Source organism: Taudactylus pleione, unplaced genomic scaffold, assembly GCF_031769625.1.
Source record: "Taudactylus pleione unplaced genomic scaffold, aTauple2 ptg000005l, whole genome shotgun sequence".
NCBI lineage: Eukaryota > Metazoa > Chordata > Amphibia > Anura > Myobatrachidae > Taudactylus > Taudactylus pleione.
The window spans coordinates 3,327,690-3,346,441 of record NW_028284408.1 but is presented as its reverse complement, the minus strand read 5'-3'; the positions used below and the strand labels follow the sequence as shown (position 1 = coordinate 3,346,441).

At 42.3% G+C, this 18,752-nt stretch overlaps 1 protein-coding gene across 1 annotated transcript in view; it reads left to right on the top strand.

Moving 5' to 3' along the window:
• Window positions 1-18,752, top strand: part of TDRD3 (tudor domain containing 3) — a 243,208-nt gene that overhangs the window by 105,506 nt on the left and 118,950 nt on the right. The window contains exon 4 of the mRNA XM_088481163.1: window positions 18,033-18,193. Coding sequence (XP_088337289.1) covers window positions 18,033-18,193 — 161 coding nt within the window. The remainder of the gene's footprint in view (window positions 1-18,032; window positions 18,194-18,752) is intronic.

Genomic DNA, 18,752 nt, shown 5'->3' with positions numbered 1-18,752 from the left:
TATCAAAGGAGTGGCTTTAGGACAGCTCTGTGAATGTATTTGAGTGGCCCAGCCAGAGCCCAGACTTGAATCCAATTGAACATCTCTGGAGAGATCTGAAAATGGCTGTGCACCTACGCTTCGCATCCAACCTAATGGATGGAGCTTGAGAGGTGCTGCAAAGAGGAAAGGGTGAAACTGCCCAAAGATAGGTGTGCCAAGCTTGTGCCATCATATTCAAAAAGATTTGAGGCTGTAATTGCTGCCAAAGGTGCATCAACAAAGTATTGAGCAAAGGCTGTGAATACTTATGTACATGTGATTTCTTAGTTGTTGTTTTTTTTTTTCTTTCATTAAATTTGTAAAAATCTCAAAAAAAACTTTTTTACACATTGTCATTATGGGGTATTGTGTGTAGAAGTTTGAGGACAAAAATTAATTCCATTTTGGAATAAGGCTGTAACATAACAAATGTGGAAAAAGTGAAGCGTTGTGAATACTTTACGGATGCACTGTATATGGTGGTTTCTCTCTAACAGGGAACATGTGTCCCTCCAGCCTCATGCCCACTGTGTCCCCTCTTGCTCCCTCTGTCCCCTCCAGCCACAAACCCTCTTTGCCTCGCTTACTGTCTATCCAGCATCCAACCCCTGTGCCAGCCCCCCACCAATTTACGTTCTTCTTTGGCAGTCATCTGCACCTCTTCCTTCCAGAATGCAGATGAATCCTCCTGTTCTTCGCGAGCAGCCAGGCAGGCACACGCTGAGGGGGTGGACTGACTGATGTCATCAGTGCTCCTAGTCCTGAGCAGACGAGATGCGGCGTCGGGCAGAGGTTTGCGGAGTCTGAACTGCAAAGGCCCATGGCATTAGCTGTTGCAGACGGCATGCGCAGCAGCTCCCGCCGCAGACATCATCACCCGGCTTCCCGGTGGGCCTCATTCCCCTTGTGTTACAATAGTAAATGTGGGGCTGCAAAAATATACGTTTGAGGCTGCATGTGGGCCATGAGTATTATACGTCTGACCTAGAACATTCATTTTTTAGATTTGTTACCTTTCTGCTCTGCACCACATATGAAAGCTATTTTAAGGAGAGATCATTTTTGGTCATAGCAATTTTCTTTTCGAGTCCACATAAAGATGTTGTCTTACCGCCAAACCCACCCTCCCAACTCCTAAGTAGCATAAGTATTATGTTGTGGTTCAGTATTGCTAATGGGGGGGGTCAATTGGTCAGTGCCTTTTTTAGGGCCGATATCGCCAACATTTGAGATAAGTGTAGTCTATAACAGTCATTTGAACTGAACTTCCACTATTAATAGAATTAAAGAGGCTTTTCCATGTCTTATTGCAAATATGAGGTTTTCCCAAACCTGGGAACCCTACATTTTCTATGTTACCTAGAGAGCCTTTGTAGATTATATCTTGTGAAGACTGAATCTTCCCAAAATATAATCTATAAAGACTGAACCATTCACCTCTGAAAGCAAGCCTTGGGATTGCCTTGCTTTTTCCTCCCAATTAAGATTTGGGGACGATTTTTTCACACCTGTCATACTATCACTGAAACTGTTAACATTTTGCAGTCATGATTCAAGCACTAGGTAGACCAAGCAGCCCACAGGCTTTTTATTAACCTTTTAGGCGAGCGACAAGTGTATACTTAATGTTAGCATTCTGCCTTAGAGTTGTGATGTCACTATAGCGGATAATTCCCCACTAGGACTATGTTTTACAAGAGATGAAAAGCAAGAAAATGGTTTGTCTGCAGCAAAATGTTTTGTTTTAATTCCTTTTATATTGCATTACATTTTGTTTGCTTTCTTCTCAGAACTCCTGTTTTTTACTATTTTTAGATTGTTTCACGCAAACATTATTAGTTTGTTTTCTTTTACATAGATACAGTAACATTATCCTTTGCTCCACACATTTGTTAGTTTTGTAGACAACATACATTAAGCAGTGGGTACATTTAAACTAATCTTATTTGAACTCTTTAAAGAAAATTTTGAAGCTTTAAAGTCCACATTGTCAAGTGCATTGCATTTTATAAGTTTATGTATATTTTTAAATGCAGCATATTCACTGTATATCAATCACATTGTTAAACCAAGTTTCCTTTTGTTTCTAGTGGATGGAAACTGCTATATGAATGTAGTACTGAACATTGCCACAAGATGGTGGCAGCTTTCTTCAGTTTGTAAATCTATCTTCAGAACTGTAGAATGTTAAGATGTCATTGTGTTGTTAACATTGCATGCAAATGCCAGAGCCAAGCTGGCCATTTTATAACTGGTAGTTTGGAGGCTGAAAACATAACCCCCATGCAATCTGTGGCGGTTTGCAAACTCTTAAAACGGTTATGTTTTATATAAATCTGCATGTGATCTGCCAATGTGGAGTTGTGTGCTCATTTGGCGTGAGGAGTGTAGCATGAAAAGTCGACATTCAGAATATCGACAGGCTCTGAATGTCGACATGAACTTTAGGTCGACATTCACAAATGTCAACATGGTTAAAATATTGAAATTTCCCCCATTCCTGAACTTGATGAATCTTCTGTAATGTAGTGGTTATGTTTCTATGGGGGACATTTGAATGCGGGACTCCTCGCCAGCTTCCTCCATGTCCCCTCTGGTCATCCGGATCGGTGGAGAAGGTAAAAAGAACCCTCCCCCACCACAGTGAACGACTCGTCGGCAGGTTTAGTGTAGATGCGGATGACTAGTGCGAGTTGTCAGCTGCAGCGAAGGTATTAATGTCTTCCCCGATCTATGGAAAACTTTAATTTTCTGTAGTGCAGGGTAATATTATCTGGTCACCAGACTATAACTACTAATGGACAACTTCATTAGAAAGAGGAGACTACCACTTTCAAATATTAGTCCTATGGAGTATTGTCTGGGGATCACACAGCATTTTAGTAAATATCCCCCTTCATTTTTAATGTCTGCATATGCTGGCACTGCATATAAATGTGTACTTGCTAATTTTTCACTCTTAACCTACAGATATCTTGATATGGTACATCCACATATACATACAGCATAGTGAGCTGTACTTTGCGATTTTGTTTTCCACAATTAAAATAGCATTCTGTATTGAAGTTATAATTTTGTGGGATTTTTTTTAAACCTTTTAATTAATAACATATTAACATGACAGAGAGGGATTACTAGAATAATTTATTCCTACTACTCACCATTCCACCCAAAGAGGCTTATGAAATAGATGTGCCCCTATGCAAATAGTAGAATTGGGATATGCCCCTCCTCCTCAGCACTACCTCCATCTGCATTCTCGTCTGGTCCTGAAGTGGGAGGGGTATTCAAGAGGTAGTTAGTATGTGCTAATTTCAATACAAACTAATGAAAAGCACTGTCGGTAGGTTGGCAGGTTTCCTTTAAATGTGAAGGTCCATTTTTAATTTTGTAACTTTCCGGAGACCTTAGACAAAAAATAGATTATTGGCAGAGTATTCTACTTTTTTAAGTTACTATCAAACGAACATGAACAATGCAGTGTCTACATTTTATCTGTTATTTATTACTAGCTATTAATTTTCATGTTCTTTTAAATAGATACTGTAGTCTAGTGTTCAACCACTAGGTGGCAGCATTAGCCAGGAATCAGCCACATTATGCCATTTGAGTTTTTTGAGGATGAGAGCATAGGAAAAGTTAGTACTTTTCCACTCTTTGCGCATTGCAGAATTTGTGCACTTCAGATGGATTGGTATGACAATTAATGTTGTCAGAACTGTTTTATTACCTGAAAGTAGTGATTTTTAGAAATTATAACTTGCAGGTTTAATGAGCAGTCACAGTGAAATGTTGTCTAGTATGTTGACTTAAAAGAGAGGGTCAAATGAGGTTGTGTTAGTTTTACGTTGAAGATGCTTTTCTAAACTGACACATTTATCTATGGCAATTTTTTTGGCTTGATAAATCTGTGAGCATTTCCATGTTATCATAGTTCATTATTTGGTGTTTTATATGTAGGAATACATATAGGTATGACGTGTTATTTGCCTGACATCTGTAAAAAAAAATGTTTCAAACATGCTGAAACATACTTATCACAGTACTACAACCCACTAAAAACATGTAATTTGTAAAAAAAATAAATAAATGATTTATTACTATTACAATTTATCTATAGAACACCATGCAAATGCCTCACAGATAGGGCCATGGCCTACATGCTGTGAAGGCTAGGCAATTTGACACTGTGGTTAACCACAGTTATCACTCTGTATTGGTTTTACAGTGAGTAAACTGTGCAATAATTTCCTTGTTTACAGAAGTGTCTGTTTATGTATAAATCAAGGCATGCACCGAACTTCTCTTCATATCATATAGGACCAAAAGACACCTGGTCCTATATTGTATCAGTCAATATTTAAATCATTCAGGACCTTTGTCAAGACCTCCCCTCACATCAGTCGTGCAGTGTAGACAAGTACATACTAATCAAACCCTCTGCATAAAGCTTTGGCGATTAAACAGTTCACCCAATAAATTACATCATATTTCCACCATGTCTAAAATAAAAATATAGAAAAAAAATGAATTAGGGCATCACTGTGGCATGGTGACTAGCCTTACTGCTTCACACACTGAGATCATGAGTTACATTTCCGGTAAAGACCCCATCTGTGTTCAGTTTGTATGTTCTCCCTGAGTTTGCATGGGTTTTCTTCCACACTTCAAAATATACTGGTAGTTTAATTGGCTTCTAACAGAGAGGACCCACATTGTGTATGTGTGCCCATGTGGTAGGGAATATAGATCGGAAGAACATGGGAGGTAGTACTCTGTATGGTGGGGCACTCTGGTATCAAAGAGGAGTTAAAATAAAACTTTGTCATGAAAAAAAAATGGTTACCGTATATACTCGAGTATAAGTCGACCCGAATATAAGCCGAGGTACCTAATTTTACCACGAAAAACTGGGAAAACTTATTGACTCGAGTATAAGCCTAGGGTGGGAAATGCAGCAGCTACTGGTAGTAATCCCCCCCTGGTAGTGCCCCCAGTAGTAATCCCCCCCTGTTAGTGTCCCCAGTAGTAATACCCCGCCTGGTAGTGCCCCAGTAGCAATATCCCCCCCTGGTAGTGCCCCCAGTATTAATCCCCCCCCTGGTAGTGCCCCCAGTAGCAATATCCCCCCCTGGTAGTGCCCCCAGTATTAACCCCCCCTGGTAGTGCCCCCAGTAGCAACATCCCCCCCTGGTAGTGCTCCCAGTATTAATCCCCCCCCTGGTAGTGCCCCCAGTATCAATATCCCCCCCTGGTAGTGCCCCCAGTATTAACCCTCCCTGGTAGTGCCCCCAGTAGCAACATCCCCCCTGGTAGTGCCCCCAGTATTCCCCCCCTCCCTGGTAGTGCCCCCAGTAGCAACATCCCCCCCTGGTAGTTCCCCCACTATTAATCCCCCCCCTCTGGTAGTGCCCCCAGTAGCGATATCCCCCCCCTGGTAGTACCCCCCGGTAGTAGCCCCCCCCCCAGTAGAAAGACATGTAAAAAAAAAAAAAAACACTTACCTGAAACTCCCGCTCCTGGTCCCGACGCTTCCACCGGCTCCTCCGCCGCTTTGCATAATGGGAGAGACGTCGTCATGACGACGTCTCCCATTACCCACTGCGGGAGCCGGAAGATGGCTCCCGCAGTGAGAGCAGCAGCAGCCGCTGAGAGTCTGACAGACCTCAGCGGCTGCTGATTATACCAAACACATAGCTGCCGGCTCCGGTGGCTGTGTGTTTGGCAGTGTGTAGTGCTGACCGAACTCCGTCCGGTCAGCGCTACACACGCGGTGCAGGCTGTGTCACAGTGACACAGTCTGCACCGCGGCCCGCATGGTAGGCTACTCAGCAGCGCGTACCATGCGGGCATAACTCGAGTATAAGCCGAGGGGGTGCTTTTTCAGCACAAAAAATGTGCTGAAAAACTCGGCTTATACTCGAGTATATACGGTACTAATATGGCATAGTACACATAACACACCTATACAGAGGTCCCTTGTATTACGATCAGGAATACAGTGGCAGTCAGGATGGACTGCTATAATACAGTACAATAGAAATAGGTAGGTATACACCATCTGTTGACAATAGGTGGTATAGTGAGGGGAAATGTGTGTAGAAGTGGGGTAGGAATGAGGGTATGAAGGAAATACACAATGTTTTATAAATCGCTTCTTGTCAGCAGGTGATGGTTACATGCTTATTTCTATTGTATTAGTGCGGCCTCCCATTGTCTTCCAATAGCTGCTCCCCATGGGGCACACCACCACTATGAGCGGACCCGCGATATGTTTCCGCCTCCCAGACTTTTTGCCTACTTCGCCTGTTTTGCAGGCGGAAAAGTATCACACGCATGCCCGCGTATCCCCGTACTCAATTTGAAAGTACGTGAAAACGGGACTGGCGAAACTTAAACCAGCGGAGAGTCATGTCAGATTTGGGGAAGACAGCCTGACACCCCCCAAAAGATGCTCTGACATGGGGGTTAGCTATGGTACCCCCCGATTTGGCTTGCTGAAGGTATTTGGTGTTTTTAAACGGGCTCAATAGCTGTTAAATTGCGTTTTTGCATAAGTGATGTAGAATAGAATTCTGGGGGGGGGGGTTTGCAGAAAATAACTTATTCTAGCAAATTTGGGGTACTTGAAAATGGGGGCCAGCATATTTAAAAGTTGCTAAAGTTAAGTTTGAAAAAACATGAAAAATCCGCCTGCCGCAAGCACCTGCAATGCAAAAAACACCTGGGGCATACTTGGGGACCCCCCCTGGAGTCTAGTTCGCTAGTTTTTAACTTTGTCCCCAACTTTTTTTTTTCCACCCCCCAAAATGAAAGTGATTTTTTTTTTAAATGTTGATGCAGTTTATTTTTAGGGGACTGTATTAAGGCTGCAAGGGGGTTCCTGCAATGTTGTACCCCAAAACCCCAATTCTGCACTTTTTTCCGCTTGCTATTCATAGGCAAAACTTTTTCGCCTATTACATTGCATTGACTTTCTGCCTAGGCGGAAAGTCTTTCAAATTGAATACGGCGATACTTTTCCGCCTGGCGAAATTACGTCATTGGCGAAACTTTTTCACTCCAAATTGAATACGGGCCTGTGTCACATAGACATTGGTCTAAAGATCATATGACATTATTTGGTGTCTTACACCGCTTTTTTTGAAAATATTTCTCCTTTGTGAGGACCATCCCTCTTTCCATTGTCCAGTGAATATAGATAGTAAGCTCCACAGGGGTAGGGACTGATGTGAATGACTATTCTCTGTAAAGCGCTGTGTGTCTGTGTGTGTGTGCTACAAAAATAACGGATAAAAAAATAAATGACAATTCCTCAGTACTTAGTATCCACTTCCATTAACTACTAAATATTTAAACCCCAAACCAATATAGGAAAACAAAGGTCTGATGTCTACCATGTATCAAACTTACTAGCACCAAAACTATGTGACATCACTTCCAATCTGGCCGGTTTGCATTCCACACTGCCTCATGTTTGGTCTCGGTATATGTACTTCTTTTCACTGATGTGAGGGTTTTGTGACAGATAATTAGTAAATGAAGGTAATTCTGGTGAGGGCCCTGAGGTGTAGAATTATATTTGGTGTCTGAATGTTGTTCCACACTGAGGTTTCTAGCACTCTTGCACAATGGCTTTTCAAAGATGTAAATACTGGTATTTGAATTCAAATAAATATATTTTATAGCTTGCAAAAGTATTCAATAGATTTGTCTGTATTGCAAATGACACACAGAGTGTTCCAGACAGTAGTCTCTTAAATTCATTATTCATTCATTGTATGAAGATTTAAAATAAAAAAATAAAAAAAATAATAATAATTTAAAATGCTGACTGCATAAGTATTCAACGCCTGTGCTGTGGGAGCTCCACGTTTACACAAATGAAATACATTGTTCTATCAATTGGCTTTTAATTAGTCTCCGCCTGTGAATCCTCCCATCAGATCCCGTAATTGAAATAACATTGGCCATACCGTGACTCTGAAGGAAAGCTGTGTAAAGACTAAAGAATATTTTAAGAAAATAAAAGATGTAGACTTGGATATTATTCTGTAACCTTTTGAAATCTTTTTCAAGTGCTTGGATCTTCCAGTAAACATTGTTGGATTGATTGTGAAGAAATAGAAGTTACCTCATACCACCCGGGCACTGCCTAGACCAGGCTGCCACATGAAACGCAGCATGTGAGCAAGAAGGAGACTTGTGAAGGAAGCCATAGAGGAGGCCAAGGAGCTCAAGAGTTCATTGACTGAAACTGTAGTGAAGGTGCGCTAGTCAGCCATATCACGAGCTCTGTATACAACTGGCCTGTATGGGGTGTTGGCTAGAAAGAAGCCATTACTGTACAAAAAAACCCATCAGTTTGCTAGCTAAATGTGGGATAAAGTTTTCTGTTCAGATGAGACAAAATTTCGTTTTTTTGACCCTAATAATAACATTGAGCAAACCTAACACTTCTCATTCCTCAGCAAACACCTTCCCAACAGTGACGTATGGGGGTGACAGCATCATGTTGTGGGGATGCTTTTCCTCAGCGAACACTGAGTATCTTGTTACAATGGAAGGATCAGTGTATGGTGCAAAATATAGGTAGATGCTGTAAGGCAGTCTGCTAGAAAAATGGTTTGTCTAGTTGATGTAAAAGGCCTGGACTGGCATGCACAGAGCCTTTACCTCAAGCCCAGTAACCACCTTTGGGATGAACTGAATTACCCAACATAACTGTTCTTTATGCAGAATGTATGTGAATAACCGCAGTCATGTCCTTAAATCTTGTGTAAATTTAGGACCATAAATATAGAGAGATACAAACACACACTATTGTTAATATCTCCGCAGACTAGTACTTGGTAAAGTCACCTTTTGCTTTGAGGTTTACATACTGTTTGGAGTCATATTTACCTATTCTTTCATGCAAATGATCCAGGATTTTCAAGTTTGATGGATGACGCTTATGAACTGCAATTTTAAAATAGTATCACAGATTTTAAGTGGTTTGAGATGTGGACTTTGACTTAGCCATTACAGAATATTCACTTTTGTGTTGTTCAACCGCACCAGTGTTGCATTGGCCTTGTGCTTGGGATCACTGTCCTGCTGAAAGGTGAGCTTTCTCCCAAGCTTCAGTGTTTTTTTAATGATCTCTCTCTTATTATTATGCTGAAACAGGAAAGGGTCTTTACCAAACTTAATTTTCTTGAATGTCATCATATGCACTAGCTTAAAGATTTCTCTTCACTGGAACTTAAAGGCTCAGACTAAACCACTAAAAATTACCCCAGACAATTATCCCTGCGCCAACAAACTTTACAGTTAGCAGCAAGCCAGATTTGTCTACCAGACTGCCAGATGGAGGATCGTGATTAATCAGTCCAGAGAACTAATTCCCAGTGTTTAGGCATCCAATGCTGGTGATTATCCACTCCACCCAAGGTTTGGCATTTCACATGGTGATCTGAGACTTGTGTACACTTGCTCAACTATGGAAACCCAATACATAATGCTCCTAATGAACAGTTTGAATCATGACATTGGTTCTCAAAGATTTTTGGATCTCTGTAGTGAGTGCTGAAAATGACAGTGCCATGGAACTCTTCAATGCGACCCATTCTGTTACTAATGTACGACTATAGTACACACTAGACGATATGTTGTCCGATCCAATTGTGCAGTGTTTAAGGTGCATATCGTTACATTGCATTGCACTGTTGTTGGGTCACACATGGCATAGTGTGTACACAGCTTAAGTTTTGACAAGAGTTGCATATATCATTTTTATTTAAGTTTAAAACTGTGATATCTTCTAGTTTCTTTGTTTCTTAAATTGAAACAGATGCTGCACATCTAAAAGTCTCCACGAGGGGGCTGCTCTTAAAGTTGTGTATTCCTAATGTAATCCAGCTGGACGCCCTGAAAAAAGCACTCGACATAGGTTGTTTTATCTTTTGCTCTTTACTCTTCTGTTACAAAAAGATAAATCACTCAGAAATTAAATGCTGATAAAGTTTTGTCTAGAAAACAAGTGGTTCTGCTTGTGCTGCAACAATATTGGCACTTATTGGCCTGATCAAATGATTGTGTCAATATCCACAACTTGTGTTGTTGAGGCTACTGTACTGTAACTGTACTGTAACAGGCGGCACATCGCCAGCAATAAAATTCCTTCCTTAGAATTCAAACTGAAAGGAAATATGTTTTTTGTTTTATCTTCTAAACACCACCAATAAATAGTTTGTGGTACTTACTTTGGCATCTTTCTTTTGAGATCCGTAAAAAGCAGGATTCTTGACATACAGATGTGTCCACATACATCTTACTGCCTTGCGTGTTAAACAACCCTTCTAGTCGCGCCATGCCGTGGCGTGACTCGGTAGCGCCTAAATGCTACATGACAGTGTCACAGACATTGTAATGGAGCATTTTGCATGCAGATGCACCCACAGTCGCACACAGAATATATGTATGCCGAATATCTTTTTAATCAGCAGAAGCTGCTTGTACGTCATATTCACATCACTGTGCGAATAAGATGCAATTGAAGTTAAAAAAGTTGCATCTTTTATATATAAAATGCATTGGTCGGTCTGTCTGTCTGTTTGCTTGTCTGTCCGGTTATGCATTCAGACACCCCTGCACCGATTGGGACGAAACGTGAGATGGTCCAGTTGGATCCTGACTGGGTTTTAGGAGGGTAAGGGTCCCAGTTGGACCTTCCGTTGGTGTACGCTGTGCACAACTTTGAACTCGGGGAGCCTGTTCTGGGTCTTCCACCGGACTGGATGGATTTGGATGAAAACTTCAGAGGGGTGGCAATTGGTCCGGGATGCCTAATGGCGTGGTTGGGGTCCTGTTTGCACTTCACGGCAGAGTGCACCAGGCAGAACTTTTTAAGCCAGGGAGCCTGTTCTGGGCCTTGCACTGGATGGATTTGGACACATAATAAAACGTAATAACTTGAAGATTTAAACCCGGGCAACGCCGGGTACTGCAGCTAGTAATATATGTATATGTTGGCACCCAACAAGGCATACAATATTGAAATGTAGACAGCATACGTACTGTGTGGCCAATGAGTCTACTGAAGACCGGATAGGAGATGCCTGAGTGCAGTACAAAATTCCTGATACACAGTTGCATGGAGCTCTGTATGTGGCCACACGTAGCAAAGGGCACGTGCGCAGTAACAAAAAATTGCATCTTTGCATATATTTGGGTGAAGCTGAGTTGGACGGATTGTTTCTCTATAATAGCTAAATAGGAGTTTCTAGCAGGGCGGCAATAAGGCGAACGCTCGTAAAGGAAGAGGTTTTTCGTGGGCATGTGGCCAAATTTGTGTCCTATTCTGTATCATGTATATGCCAAAGGGGAAGCCTATTTCAGGCTGACCTCTCGCATCCAGCATAGGGTAGGTTCAAGTCCTGATACTAGTGATTATGATTGTGAATGCAAAAACAGAGGGTTTGCGCGATGCCTATGCTGGAAGTCCTGCATATAGTGGCATTAGCGGTCCTATTTTCATTTGCAGCCATATACAGAGCTGTGTGTGATTCCTAATCAGACTCTCTGTGCTCAGATAGTCCTGTGTAAGGAGCTATGGGGGTCATTCAGTCCCGCTCGCAAGCGGGTCGATGTTCCCCCACTGCGCATGCGCACGACGGAGGGAGCTCCGCCGTGCGCATGCGCGAGACCCGGCGAGCGACGGGCTCTCCATCGCTCCGGGTCTCGCACCAAACGGGGCGTGCTGTCGATGTTGATTGACAGCAAGCCCCCTTTGGTGGGCGTGCCTGCCAGACGGAGGCGTTCCCATGGGAACGCCTACCGTCTGGGTCCGGCCCCACTGACATCATTAGTGATGTCAGTGGGAGTGATTTTGGCTCTGATAGAGCCAAAATCACTCCAGGACTTGCGGCAGCGAGACCCTACCGCAGGGTCTCCGTCGCAAGCCCGATGGTCGCGATGGTCAAGACCATCGCGACCATCATCATGGACGCTCGCATATGCTGTGGGTGGTCACGGAGGAGGGCACTGATTCAGAGCGAGCGCTCTGGTCAGGGCGTTCGGCTCAGAATCAGGCCCTATGTTTCTATATACAATGGCTGCATAAGGAATAGTATTTTATTCCACAACCTCACACAGGCATTATTCATCTGCCCTATGAATGCCTTCATTGAAGAGCACCAAAACTTTTAGTGAGGGAAGCATGGGTGGACATAATGTGAGGCAGATTGAAGGGACAACTAATGGGCTCAGTAAGACAGTAGTTTATGCCTTAATCGCAGATATTGATTCATCCCTAATCAATTTTGACAATCCTGGCATTTTTTGTTAGGACTTAGGCCCTCATTCAGACCTACTCGCGAGCGGCTGTCTGCTCGCAAGTGGGTCGATGGTCTGCACTGCGCATGCGCGACGAGCGAAGGACTTTACTTCGCTGGGAGTGTCTCATCAAAGGGGGCGTGCTGTCGATGTTGACTGACAGCACGCCTCCTTTGGTGGGCGTGCCGGGGGCGTGCCTGCCAGACGGAGGCGTTCCCAAGGGAACGCCTACCGTCTGAAGCCGGCCCCACTGACATCACTAGTGATGTCAGTGGGAGTGATTTTGGCTCTGATAGAGCCAAAATCACTCCTGGCCTTGCGGTTGAAAAACTCAACCGCAGGCTTTTGCTCGCAGTTTCGATGGTCCTACAGCTATACGAGCATCCAGGAGGACGCTCCATATTAATGGAGGTGGGCCCTGATTCAGAGCGAGCGCTCTGGTCAGAGCGTCCGGCTCTGAATCAGGGCCTTAGTTCAGAACCATTTGAACACCCCATCCCTAATGACTAATTAGGCACAAAAAAAAAAATATTTAACTGAATTCCCTCTAATAATGAAATGTCATCTTTGAGGTCAAAATGTAAAAAGTGTTTGAAAATGGGTTTAAAGTACTAGGTGAGGTATTTTGGGGGGCTGTATGGATAGGACAGGACTTTTAAAACACAAAAATAAACTTGCAGCCATTTTAATGTACCCCCAATCCATGTAGAAATTATTTTCTCCAAATGATATTGCTTTTTATAATTTTTCCACACTTATACAAATATGCATATAATAGCCATTTGACACAATTTAAAAACCCAAAATACTGTTATTAGGTCCTCTAATAAACTTTTATATTGATTTCTAATGTCTGTTAGGCTTTTTATGGGGTACAGGCTGATTTTCACAAAATGTGATGTACTTTTCGCTGGTTTCACCGTGCGCAGTTTTCACACACATGCGTTTTCACGTCTTTTATAATAGGATAGTGCCAAAACCGGGAGCGTGCATAAACATAAGATGCAAAAATATCGCACCAAAACACGCAAATTGTGCGAAAACTTCTCCAACGTTAAGTTTTCACTTCTTCACGTCTAATTGAATTCCCCCTTAATCACATCAAATATATTCAGGCATTCTGTGATTACGTCTGTATGTTTTGATGGCAGACAAGATAGGATACATAATTAGAGAGTTATAGCTGTTCATGCCCACCACTATCAGACGACCTGTCCGCAATTTGGCCATAAAATGGTACAAAATGTGTATCATACCGTGACCACATTTATTTAATCTTTCAAGCATGTTTGAAGATCCAGCCATGCAAAGAGACCGAGTTATCTGTGAGTTATAACTGGCCAGTCATAAAATCTCAGCTGATCTGTCAGATATGTGTTCAGTATGTACATAGCTTCAGGACCGGATTCAATTAGGCTTGATACTTGCTGCGCTAGGGATAGGGCTTGTAGCCTCAGACTTTTACACCGGAGCTATTTAATTACAGGCCCTTTTCCTTGTGCAGTAAATCCGCGGCTATTGCTCATTAACACACAGATTTTGGAATAAGTGCCCAGAGCTATGGGTTAAGGCATTTGCAAGGGACACGATAAGGGCAGAAAACCCTACTTACTGCGGATTTCTGTTTGAGCCTCCGGAGGGGGCGAACAGAAATCTGCGTTAAGTGCAGCCTGCAGGCTTATCGTGGGCTGCAATTGGTTAGCCCCCGGCACTGGCATTGAAGCTTCGAGGCTATTTGTATCCGGCCCTAAGTGTCTTCTGTATGAGGCTTCATGGTTTTAGCCACTAATTCTGCAGCCAAGTAGCTGGTCTCTTGAGCTCTATTGGAGCCTGACTGTTTTGTTGATTAACTGACTGTTTTATTTGATTGATTTAGCAGCCACCATTTTGTGTATCACTGTTTTAGAAAATATCAGGCTCTCTTTTCTCTCATTTAAATTCAGATTATGATCGAGAATTGTTAGTAAGATGACCATGTCTCGTAATGTTTTTCATTTGCTGGTTTCCATGCCTTCATTTAGTCAATTTATCGCTGTCCAAATAGATACTTTTTTATGCAAGTGGTAACTGTACTTTTTTTTCAACCTCACCACAATTATATTTTCTGTTGAACACAATTTGTCCATGTGTTGACAGCAGGGATCTAATATGATGTGTGTACTTAGAACACATTATATTATTTCAGACTGTCCAGAGTAAACTTTGACAGCCACCAGCACCCCAGTTGAAAAACATTTAAGGTCTGGAGCCATCTCTAATGCCGCGTACACACTGGCCAATATTGTGAACAAATGATATCGTAATCGTTCACAATATCGTCCACTGTGTATGCAAGATATCAACAACAATGCGCGCTCCCACGGATCGTTAACGGTATCTTTCATCGTTTGAACATGCAGGTCAACCAGACGATATTGTCAGCTTGTGCATGTTCAGAGATGCTGCTGGTGACGTCACTGAACGATATCGTTAACGACATTGAGCCCGGCAAACACTTAATAATATTGCTCATGGAGCGAATCGTTAAGTGTGTGCGCCTGAATACTTGTCAGGAATATGTTCTGAATTGATGTCTGCAACTGAGATGATATGAGAAGCAAAACATGTGCCATGTGCTTGCTGTCATCACTACACCTAACTGTCTGATATGTATTTTAAACACACTCACAACCCTGTGCAATCTCCTTTAAGAAACTGAATATGATGAATGATTGATTGAATACCAAAGTGGGTTATGTGGGGAACAACAGAGTGTATGGAGATGGGCTGTTACTGTAAGACAGTTGTATGCCACTATATCTGAGCTTTATACATGCTATTCACATAGGGAGAGATGTATTAAGCCTTCTAAAAAGTGGAGAAGTTGTCCATAGCAACCAAACTGCTTCTACCTATTATTTTATAAATATCTACTTGATAAATTCATCCTCAGTGTTTCTCCACTTGTCCTTTTCTGCACATTTTAGACTATATATATTTCCCCCTAAAGGTGCGTACACACTAGACGATATTTTACACAATTCGCCCGATTTCGACGCATCGGAGCAACAAATAGTGTAAAATATGTCCAAATCGTAAGTGTCCACTCACGATGCCAATGTGCATACCTGCTGGTCGTACATCACATCTTTAGATCTTGCCTGCAGCAGGCAAGATTTGTCATTCTTATACACGATTTTGTGCAATAGATAGATTTTGTGCACGATAGATCTTAAGTCAGATTGGACACTTTTTAGCACCGTATCGTGTCCTGGAGTGTCGGGGAGCTGCTGGGGGAGAGTTCAATGGAAATCGGATATCGCATTGTGAGCACATCGCCTAGTGTGTAGGCACCTTTAGAATGGTAAAATACAAGTTAAAGTGTTTTTCTTTCTCACCCCCCTGCTTCTAGAGTACTTTAAATGTATGATGCTTGAAATAAGATCATTACTAAAACTGAAACTTGGGGGCCTATTCATCATTGATAAATGGCCCGGTAACCATGCGGAAACACTAGTTTCCTCATATTTTAGTTACCAGGCCATTCATTATCAGGGGTCCGACAGGGCCCCCTGATATTCAGCAAACTCTGAAAACTGAAAGTTTCGGAATTTGCTCACGAGAACAAGCGCCATCTTCAGACAGCGCTTGCTCTCTTAGCCCTGCTTCTTCCTTTGAGAAGCAGTTCCGGGCATGCGAAGAGGAATCCGAGCGGATCCCTCCACCGCCTTCTCATGGACGGGGAGGAGGTAAGTAACGCAGCTGCTTCTGTATCTGCGATACTAACCGAGGGAACAGCTGCTTTATCATTGCTCCGGTGTCAAGTTTCGCTTGCGGCGAGATCAATACTTGGTCATCGGGGGCCATACGGCCTCCGATGATGAATAGGCCCCTTGGTTTTTTATCGTTAACATTTGACACAACATCAGTAGACTCTTCAGTAGATGAAGCGATTTGCTACAAGCACAGTGCACATTTTATGGCATGTCAAATTTCAATATTCTAGATTGCTGTGTTGATGACACATTTTATTAGAAAATTCTTTAATATCTGTCTTTTCTCCAAAGTTTAAGTCTAATTCTTAGCAGTTGATATAAGATATAGGGCAGGGTCCGCTCCCATGTGATACACAGGGTTTCATGCTTTAAAGAGATCAAAATTCATGTATTTTTTACTAAATCCAGGCATGCCTAATTGGGGAAATTACATTTCTAAGATGTGGGGCTTTAGGAATACTGTGTTATTTATACTGTCTGCACTTCTTGTCCTAGGTATTCTACACATAGGCAGTTTAATACATTCACATACATTTTTACTTCATGTGGTGGAAGACACGCTCACTCCTATAGGGATCATTAAACCACTTGTTTATGGTATTTAACAAACTAAGTAAGCGCATTGTTGGGAGGAAGTTGTATTTGCTCTACTCGCCCTGCCCATTGTATATTGCTGTGTGTACCTGCTTAATAAATTCCCCTTTTACCTACTTTAATGATCTTCTTTTTTCCCTAAAAAGTTATAAAAAATTGTAATTTTAAAATGTCAATTAAGTTAATGTTTTTAAAAATAAATTAAATATTTTAATGAAATATGCCAAGGGAGTCTCGTACCCCCAACCACCCATACGTCCCCATTGTAATTTTAACAGCCACTCTCCCAGTGGTAATAGGTCCCCCTAGGTAATAGATCCCCAGTGACATAACCACTATTCCTCCAGTGTCCATAGTTCTCCATTTAAGATTTGGACTCACCGGGCCAATACGCCTTTATGGGCCATCATACCACCACCGCCCATGTGGCATTACACACCCTCAGGGGCCTTCTCCCTCCCCCTCACACAGAGCGCAGTGGAGCGTGTCTCCGTTCCCCTGCTGCAGCTAATCTCTGCACTTGTAGAGATGAGCCTAATACTGTAGTTCTCAGGTGCAACTTTGTTATCTGTGTATGCGCTCCAGGGTGCTGTTCACACTGCATTCTGGAGCGCAAAATTGGCACAGATGCTGGCGGTCAGGGACCACTGCTGGGGGGCCAGAGCAGCAGGAGCAAATCGTTCTGTACATGGTGGACAGAGCAAGGTGGCACATTTGCATGGGATGTGAGCATGTCGGGGAAAGTCCAGCTGCCTGTGGTTGGGTCCCATGCAAACTGCATGAGATAAGTGGTTAATGATCTGTGTTGTCAGAGTAAAATATTGTCTCCTCTGTAACCAGTGTGTAGTAGTGGTCTCTGAGGTTACCCAGTAACCATCGGTTGTGAAGGTATGCCGGAAACTCCTACTGTGCATCTCATTTCAAGCATATTAGCTGTTATGTTACACAGACCGATTTGCCTACCATTTGGTTTTCTTGTGGTAAACCTATTTTGAACTTTAATGTAACCTATGATTACATATGATAAGTCATGAAAAGTATGAACATATTTTAATCCTTTCAATGTTAGTATAGTTTTGAAATATGTCCTAGCATGCAAATTGGGAATCACTGTACATTGTAACACGCAAGCTGTGCACCATTTAGTGCTGGTGTGTGCTACAGAACATATATGTATGTGCCATACTGTGACCTCCCTTTCTATGTGTATCCCTAACACTACCATTCATTTCATTATCAGCCATTTTATATAGATAACATAAAACAGACATGTAGTGGGTTGAGTACATGTATTTTGATGCGTCCGTGTTTGCTATTCTTCTAAATCTGCCTTATATTTACCAGGTAGATGGGCCCTGTGTTCTACAAATCCAGAAAATCCGTAATGTATCTGCTCCAAAAGACAATGAAGAATCTCAGTCAGCTCCCAGAATGCTTCGTTTACAGATGACTGACGGACATACAGCTTGCACAGCCATAGAGTTCAATTACCTGTCCAAAGTCAGGTAAGCTATTTCCTTGCGTAGACAAAAAAAAAAAAGTACCTTACTGATTTTTTGAGATAAGTGAATCCTATGGTCTGACAAAAAAAAAAGTCATCTTCAATCATGAGTCTTACTGATCAGTCTTACTGATGTAACCCACATACATGATATACCTGGCGTGCCGAAAGTATCCTTCATGCACTCCCTTAGCAGCAGGTTGTCCTGTATGGAGAAAGAAGTTTCTCTAAAGCTGGCTACACGTGGCCTGATCTTCCCTCCTGGCCTGATTCTGAGAAGATAATCATCCGATTTGACCACACATGTGACACCCAGTCTGTTCATTCTGGTAACCCCTGAGTTTATTTCCGTCTGCTAGTGCTGTCAGGAAATGTCTGCATACAGACTGACAGCAATGATCAGCTTATCACATTTATTTTATTTATTTATTAACAGTTTCTTATATAGCGCAGCATATTCCGTTGCGCTTTTCAATTGGAAACATTGATAGAACAAAACAGGGTAATAACAGACAGACATAGAGGTAAGAGGGCCCTGCTTGCAAGCTTACAATCTATAGGGA